We start from the raw sequence: 8218 nt of genomic DNA, 5'->3' as shown, positions 1-8218 counted from the left end.
GGTTGTATTGTAATTTGTTGCAGCATTGACCTAAAGTCTTTGTCTATACAACTTTAGAGCTTTTTCCTTCTTGACAATGCCTTTTAGATATATTGTAATTCACTATCCTTTGAAACCTTTCTCATTTACCTTTTAAAACAATTATTTACGTAGTTGATAAAGTACTCACTCCGAGCTGAGCTGAGTTCCATCCTTCAATGATTGATTTTTTTTTTCTTTTTAAGGTAAATTGCCCAAAAACTGCGACCCCAAAGCGACCCCTGACCCTGAGAGGTGGCTGCCCATGAAGGAACGTTCCTACTACAGAGGCAAGAAGAAGGGAAAGAAGAAGGAGCAAATAGGGAAAGGCACACAGGGAGCGATGGCGGGAGCTTCGGCCGAGCTGTGAGTGTGGTTGCAAGTTGTGGTGATTGAAACCTCGTAATCAATCAACTCCACTAGTGGAGGAAAAGTTCTTGAGAGTGAGTTTGTAGCTCAGCCAGTGGCTCCACAGTGGAGGACACTGGTGTTGTTTGGCCAAAAATAAGGAGGATACTGTCACAGCCAGAGGAGAACTCTCATCAACACTGGGCACGGCCAGCGACATTTTTAAAAATATAAAATTACAGCTTTCAAAAGGTGCCTTCATAACTTTTAACAGAATTAGACAAGGAAATCTCTTTGGCAAAATAGATGAGCTGTTTGGCAGCCTTAACATTTCTACTGCGATACTGGGAGCGCTGCTAAAACAGCTGAATGAGCACTTAGACACTAGGTAGAAGTCAGTTATGTTCAAGCTACAATGAAAATTATATCGAGTCAAAATACCAACACTTTGTTAGCTTCTCACATGAGCTTTTCTTCTTTTGTGTTTTGTAATTGATTATCTTTACATTTGTTAGAGCAGAGACAGCATGAGGGCTGCAAACCTGATCTGTGTCCAAATATAAGGTGATAAAATATGTAGCATGAGCCAACAGCAGCTCCTGTAGATTAAACTGGGCTTCCTAAGCACTTGTACCCAAATCTAAAGAAACTCTCTTGCAACACCTGCAAGAGGTTATGATAATACAGCTCTCATTTTAGCCAGAGCGCTGCTTTATTCTGACAGCATTGTGGTTCTTCCTCTGTTCCAGGGATGCCAGTAAGACAGCCAGTAGCCCCCCTACCTCCCCCAGACCAGGGTCTGCGTCTGGTTCATCTACAGCCCCTGCCAGCAACGTGGTTCCCCCACGACAGCAGAAACCCGCAGCTTCAGGGGCCACTCGCAAGAAGGCACCACAGAAGAAGAAGAAGGGAGGCAAAGGAGGCTGGTAGTCAGCATGTGAGGCAGAGAAGCAGTCAGACACACCGACATCTGTGGCTGAGGAATCAACCGTTGTTTTTTTTTTGTTTCGATGTTAATTTAGTTTTTTTTCTCATCATGTGTTTTAATATCAAAACCAAAATCTCCCCTTTGCTCTTCTACACGATGAACATGTTTTTAAAAGTACAGAAGAGACAATATTTACAGGGCAGCTCCACTAAAATTAACTTTCTGTTGCTCTGCAAAAGCTGATGTGTCCTCAGGTGTCTTTCATTTTAAGTAGTGACCTTTAGAGGGGAAAGTAAAACCTTAACAACACAGTTGTTTAACTGTTTTTAATTAAAGGTCCACTGACAGGAAAGAATTCTTTTCTGTGTTATTACTTGGTTTTCAGAGATGAGTCTTTGATCGTTATTATTGAACAATGCATATTTTTATATCACACTCTTCTCCCCTTTTTTTGTGCATATGCAAGTATACTGTATGCAGGTAGTCAATTTGTTAAGCCTTTTTATTTATTTAAAAAACACTCATTTTAGGACTGAAATCATCATGACACAGTTAAAGGTCAGTTAAGCAGCTGCTTTTGCAATGTTAACTTGAAGTTCACTTTTGGAAGAATTGTCCTTAATATGTCTTGTGTATCAGGGTGTCGTACTCTGGTCCATGGTGTTTCCTTAAATGGTCCCATTTACTTTCAGTAAACCGTCCATCAACCAGCAGGTGTTGGTTACTGTGTCAAAGAAGATTTATTGTTGAACTCCAATGTTGGTCTTGAAGTGAACGATAATTTGAATGCTTTCAGATGCATGACTCAGAAAATGAGAACAGAGGCTATTTTGGCAGGTCCCCCATTTTGTTAAGTCTTAATAAACCCTCACAACAGCAACTCGAGACCCCTGTGTTACTTCTGAGGATTCATGCTCAGACTGTGTGTGTCTGTGGAGGAGCAGAGGGTAATCATGTTGGCTCAGCATCATCAGACCCTTCACAGCCACTGTCCTGATGACTGGGTCTGTGCAAAGAGGTGGGTTTTAGATTAATGCTGTCTTGGCAGAATAGACTGCATCACTTTACAGGTGCATGTCCTCTAAGCTTAATACGTTTGTTCTGATGCGACCTTATTCCTGCCTGAACCACGTGTAGACTGCTTAGATGTATTTCACAGGAGTCTTCTTTGTATTTTGAGGCCTCATAATGTTATAGGTTATTAATCGTGTTCTTAACATACGACCTCCATGGAGAGCTGTAGAAGCAAAAGGTAAACAGCGATCTTAATTGGGTTACTTAATTGGTTAACTGTCAGAATTAACCCCGCCCACCCAGCTCGCAGGTGATTGGCCAAAAGCGAACCTCACCTGCACCTCCTGCGGACTCGTGGCGAGCGGTTTTGACGGTGTTGGTCTTGACCTGTGACGCTGTTTCGTGGACAGGATGCCTCGTTTCCGCACTTACGAGGAGTTCTTCTACCCACCTCTGACAGAAGATGTGGAGAAACTCCTGGCTTGTTTCCAGCAGGCGGGATCAGTGAGATATCAGGTGTTTTCAGCCATTTGGAGGGAGATGGGCTTCTCAGATATCTTCAGAGGTATCTGCGGTACGGGTGAGATGAAGAGATTCTGCAGAGTAACATTAGCCACAGCCATGAAGTACTTCCTGCCTCCATACAGCTACCAGATTCGAGTTGGAGGCTTGTATTTGATGTTTGGTTTTTACCACACACAACTTGCCATGACGCCTGTGAAGATCAGACTCGCCTTGAAGGACTGGGATCAAGTTCAGACGTTTGTAAAAGACTCTGTGGACGCTGGGCATCATGATGTGGTTTATATATACAAGAAGCTTGTTGCAACCAAAGCCATACACTACACCGCCATGCCACATTTTCTCACCTTCCAAAAGCAGAGGAAACCAAAGAGGGAACCTCTGTGTGCAGAGTTTCTGATGAAGAGCACGGCAGTGCAGGAGCTCATCTCTGCAGACCTCCTGGAGGAACTGACCCACATCCAGAGATACTATGATCAGCTGAAGGAGACCACTGTGGAGGTCAGCTCCCAGGTCAACATAGTCCATCGAGACTTTGCCTCCCGCCTCAAAGACTGCGTGTCAGAGTTCACCGCTTGGCAGCAGAAGTCTTTATCGCTGGTTAGTAAAGACAAGACCTCTGGAGCTGATGAGGAGAGGCCAGCTGAAGACGAATCTAGCAGCAACAGGGCCAGGCTCCTGTCCTCCATCAAGCACAAGAGCTACAGCAGCTTCCAAGACGTGCCCAAGTCCCGGAGGCACCGCCAGGCCGAGACAGTGGACTTCTCAGGCTCAGAGGCTGAGCAGGTTCCACCAACTGTACTTCAGAGAAGGAAGCATATATCGCTGAGGGCCCGGACCTGGAGGAGTCTCGGGGTGGTGCAGGAGAGGAGCAGGCACCAAGACTGGCTCCTGAGTACTCCTGACACAGAGGACAAGGTACCTGTGAAAAGGACCAGCCATGTAGTTCCCTACAAACTGTGATGGAAAGGGGACTTTAAAGAGGTTCAGGCTGAACCTAGTTCACTTCATTTGGAAAGATATGTTTTAATTTGATAAATATGTTCGAGCTGATTGTCACTCGGCATCAGTCTGTTCAGTTTCTGCATTGATAGGCTATTTAACTGGAGCCATTTAATTTGTGAATAAATGTTTTGGTCTGCTAATAAACTGACTCTCATTCCTGTTTTATGCCTGTTTCACCGAGGAATGGTTTGGCTTCAAAAGATGGACTTTGTCTTTTCTCAGGAAATTCAGCCAGGTATTGTAAACCTGCAGCTGGATCTGCTGTCTCCAACTTTTTGTGGTGGGACTACATGCTTTTTCTTACCTTGTTGATGAGTCGCACATTCAAATTAAGGTGGTTAAATATATCTCTGGATGCCTAAGACCTGGTACAACTGGGAAGATATGTTCAGTTTTCTCTGCCTGTGTTGGGCCTCTAGCAGTAGCTTTCCAAATGATCTGAAGTTTTCTGAATTCTATTTTTGAGTCACCCAAGAAAATACCATTTGTGTGATCCGACTTGCTGGAGATGAAAGCGTGGATTAAGTCCTGACTGGACTTAAAGCCTCTTACTGTATGTTTAAGATGGTAACATGTAGATTTTAATGTAATGTTGCTGTCCAAGATACACCAAGGTTTCTCAGAATCAGCTTTATTGGCCAGGTGTGTGTCGGACACACAAGGAATTTGACTCTGGTACATTAGCTCTCAATGTGTATGTACATATCCCCAAACAAGGGGCAAGTAAACAGTAAACCAGCATAGGGATGTGTAATATAACACAATAAGCGGTATTACCAAGCAAACAATGCAAAATAAGCATTCTGACTTTTTTCGTTTGCAGAAATGAGATGATCATTAAAGGCATTTCCGTCCTTTGCATCTCTGCTTTGTCTGCATTTATCCGGAGGAAGTTAATAATTTATTTGTTGAGTTGCCCTACAGAGAGGGGCCAATCTGGGTGTCAGCTGCACAATTAATAATTAAACCTTATAAAACACAGTCGTATCAGTATTTACTGCTGTAGTATAAAATGTAAACAACCATAAAGTAGCGTACAAACGTTGGTATAACAGGTGAAACGTTTTGAATGAATGTAATGAGATTACCTGGTGGCGCCCCCACACGGTGAGACTGAGACATCGCATCCAGAAAGAACAGCGCTGTTCAATCCGGAAGCATCATTTCCTGAGCTTCCTCCCGAGCTTCCTGTGTGCTGATCCACATGTGGAAAAGCTGCCAACAAGTTGAAGAGTCACCAAAGCGCACACAATGTTGGTAACAGGTGCCAAATCAGAAGAGTAAACCCGGCAGCTGAGCACCATGTTCGGTTTGAGAGAAGCCGGTGTCGTCGGCGCCTCCGTCGCTGTGGCGGGCGCAGTCGCTTACCTTGCCTGGAACTACGCGTCCTCCCGCGGGGAGAAGAAGCCGGAGACCCGGCCGGGACAAGACGGTAGAAGTGTCAAAGAGGAAGAAAGCGAGGAGGAGGAGAGGAGAGAGGACGAGAGCAGAGAAAAAGAACGCGAGGAGAGGAGAGAGGAAGAACGCGAGGAGAGGAGAGAGGACGAGAGCAGAGAGGAAGAACGCGAGGAGAGGAGAGAGGACGAGAGCAGAGAGGAAGCTGAAGCAGAGCAAAGGGTTTTCGCTGTTGCTGCCGAAGCTCCAAAGGCGTCAGAGGTAAAATGTGACTGCAGGTGGACGGTGGGTGTTGTTACGGAGCTGCTTCCAACGTAGCCCCCGGACTGACCGCCAGGTTTCACCCTGAGGGACACCTCCTCACGTTCATCTCATTTCATTTCAGGGGTAACTTTGACCGCGGTAGAAAACATTTTTACTAACCTAGTTAGTAGAAAAGAGCAGAATGTGCCGTAACTGTTAAACGGGGGCTTCACTTATGACAACACCGTATTAATAAGCTGCTTAACTTAAATATATTTTATGACGAAAACCCTGCGGAAAGTTCGCCTAGGTTTTCTGAGGCATTCTGGGAAATGTAGGCCATTGCTGTCTCCCACATCAGTAGTAGTAGTCCAACTCAGCCACGGGAGGTTTTTTCTACATTTTAGAAAAGTTTTTTCTTAGCAGTGGTTTGGCATCAAACTGTAACATGAACATTTGTCAGGTGTTTAAAGTTGTCATTGGAAGCTCAGTCAGATCTACTGTTAAATCATTTTAATGCCAATAATGTGTCTGTAGTGGACAAACTCTAATGGGGACAGGCTTTCTAATATTTCAAGAACATACAAATCTTTGGCATTTCACTGTAATTTCATTTCAGTTTTTTGGCGGGCGGGCGTGCACAGTATGTGCCCATAAAGTGCTAATACAACTGCAATAAGTTGTCTATTTATTAATCTGCCTTTAATTTTGCTAAGACCGTTTTTTTCCATTAAGGGAAAAGTCTCATAATTCTGTATCATGTTAAGAGACAGAAGACTGGGATATTTGTAATATTTGTTAAACAGAAAAAAATAACTGCAATTATTCTTGAAAGAAAACAGCCTTTTAATCTTGGTGTACTGGCATTAGTAACTTTCAGATAATACACAGCCTTGTTCTCGTGTGTGTGTGCTTCAGTCCAGGCCTGTGGAGGCCAGGGGGACACAGGTTCTAGTTCTGGGTCTGGATGGAGCTGGTAAAACCAGTTTGCTGCACTGTTTGTCCACCGGCAGCCTGGAGCAGGGCGTGCGGCCGACGCAGGGCTTCAGCGCCGTCTCCATCAGCAGAGGGGACCTGCAAATCGACTTCCTAGAAAGTAAGTCCCGACTCTTAAGCGATCGCTTCTGTTCCAAGTCAGCGTCACAGTTATCTGTCTGTTGTCTGTCAGTTGGAGGTAAAGAGGAGCTGCGGCCGTACTGGCAGAGGTACCTCTGTAAGGCTCTGCTGCTGGTGTTCGTCGTCGACTCCTCCGACCCACAGCTCTTCCCGGTGGCCAAGAGACATTTACATGAGCTGCTGACCTCTGACCCCCACCTGCCTCTTATGGTGCTGGCCCACAAACAGGTGAGGATGGCAGACAAATACTGGTGTCAGTAAAAACCTACGGGCTTTGTACACTTGAAGAACCTTACACAGTTTATAACTAGAAACCTTTAATGCAGCTTCGTTTGTGTCCATGTGGGAAACAATTCATTACCTCTGTTATCAGTTAATGTGCTGGTTATGTTCTTGATTTGTTGTTTGGTCTAAACGTGTCTTAAAACAGTGGAAAATGTCCGTCACTGTTTCTGTTTAGTCTGATCACAATTCCAGAACCCAAATGTGTTGTTTATTATTGGCGAAGAAGTAGAAAGCAGCAGCATTTGGAACCAGAACAGAAGCTGTAGCCACTGAAAGTTTGCCTAAAGAAATTACATTAACAATCATGAGAATAGTTGCTGATAACTGAGGAACTGATTTGTTTAGCTCTGGTGTTCGTGTGGTCTCATCATCAGCCTGTGCTCCAAATGTAAGGCACAGCGTCACGACTAAAGATTCAAACACATGATTGTCAGTCACTCCCAAACCTGACGTGACTGTTGGTGGTGTTTCAGCTGTGATCTTCAGTCACCTGTCTCTCACGTGTGTGAACAGGAATCTATTTTAATCAGTCCATCTGTCTACACACGCCACAGATCAGCTGATGCTAGGCTTGTATTTTTACACTATTCTCTTCTGATTTATGCATATAACTATAGCGTGTGTTGGACTCTGAGCGCTGCCACGGCGTGCGTGACCTACCCTCAGTACTGTGCCAACACAGAAGGAGGACTGAAGCTGTTCCTCTGCAAACATGCAGCTCGTACCTCCTGTGCAGCACCAGTTGGTTTTTAATGTTCTGATTCCATGAGCACAGGAGTAAAGCTTGCCTGCATCAGATGATGCCATTTCTTTTCTCAGCTGCCAGAACCATCATTAATAAATTGGGGCAGTGGTTGTGTGTCAGAGATAGGAGCTTGTAAACAGAAGGTCATTGGTTCAGTCTTCGGACCAGAAGAATTAAGTCTGGATGGGACAGATGGATAAAGCAGCCACCACTGTGACCTTTACCAAGGCCCTTAACACCCTCCTCTGCTCCACTGGAGCCGCTCACAGCCAGTTGTTATATTCCAGGCTACCTTTGCTTTTCCAGTTATGAACGATAACAATAGTAGCTGTTAGTTATTTTTAAAATACTATGTAAACACGATCTGTCCCCTGAGAAACGACGTTGAACTGATTTAGGCAAAGGTACACCCATCCATCCCCAGAAAGACAAAACTAGAGGACAAGCCTATGAATACAAGTAGCCTTTCCAACTTATTTTCCACTAAGCCCGTTTTATGCAGATGGTTGGATATAAAATGATATTGGTGAAGTATCTAGTGTGTAAATTTCCCAGATGTTTCCCTCCTGTTTCCAGGATCTTCCAGGTGCCTGCAGCAT

The 8218-nt window shown here is 44.6% G+C and overlaps 3 protein-coding genes across 4 annotated transcripts in view; all 3 read left to right on the top strand.

The window, feature by feature from the left end:
* srp72 (signal recognition particle 72) overlaps positions 1-2004 on the top strand; it is a 14676-nt gene extending 12672 nt beyond the window's left edge. For both annotated transcript variants that reach the window (XM_020594029.1, XM_020594028.1), the window contains exons 18-19: positions 225-384; positions 1116-2004. In XM_020594029.1, coding sequence (XP_020449685.1) covers positions 225-384; positions 1116-1296 — 341 coding nt within the window. In that variant the 3' untranslated portion in view covers positions 1297-2004. The remainder of the gene's footprint in view (positions 1-224; positions 385-1115) is intronic.
* A 715-nt stretch (positions 2005-2719) lies between these two features.
* Positions 2720-3793, top strand: LOC109956741 (snRNA-activating protein complex subunit 1-like). Its single transcript, XM_020594087.1, has one exon. The coding sequence runs from the start codon at positions 2720-2722 to the stop codon at positions 3791-3793; it is 1074 nt and encodes a 357-aa protein (XP_020449743.1).
* Positions 3794-4924: 1131 nt separating this feature from the next.
* The window catches only part of arl9 (ADP-ribosylation factor-like 9), a 5079-nt gene continuing 1785 nt past the window's right edge, over positions 4925-8218 (top strand). Inside the window, 4 exon segments of the mRNA XM_020594049.1 lie at positions 4925-5491; positions 6392-6569; positions 6642-6817; positions 8196-8218. The exon segment at positions 8196-8218 is cut by the window's right edge and continues 7 nt beyond it. Of these exon segments, the coding sequence (XP_020449705.1) occupies positions 5138-5491; positions 6392-6569; positions 6642-6817; positions 8196-8218 (731 nt within the window). The 5' untranslated portion in view covers positions 4925-5137.

Source organism: Monopterus albus, unplaced genomic scaffold (genome assembly GCF_001952655.1).
Source record: "Monopterus albus unplaced genomic scaffold, M_albus_1.0 scaffold21.1, whole genome shotgun sequence".
NCBI lineage: Eukaryota > Metazoa > Chordata > Actinopteri > Synbranchiformes > Synbranchidae > Monopterus > Monopterus albus.
Note: the sequence above shows the minus strand (reverse complement) of the source record. Positions and strands in the feature narration are given on the sequence as shown.

Excerpts from the sequence above, each read along its gene's own strand:
- LOC109956741 (XM_020594087.1), top strand. The coding sequence starts at position 2,720 with ATGCCTCGTTTCCGCACTTACGAGGAGTTCTTCTACCCACCTCTGACA.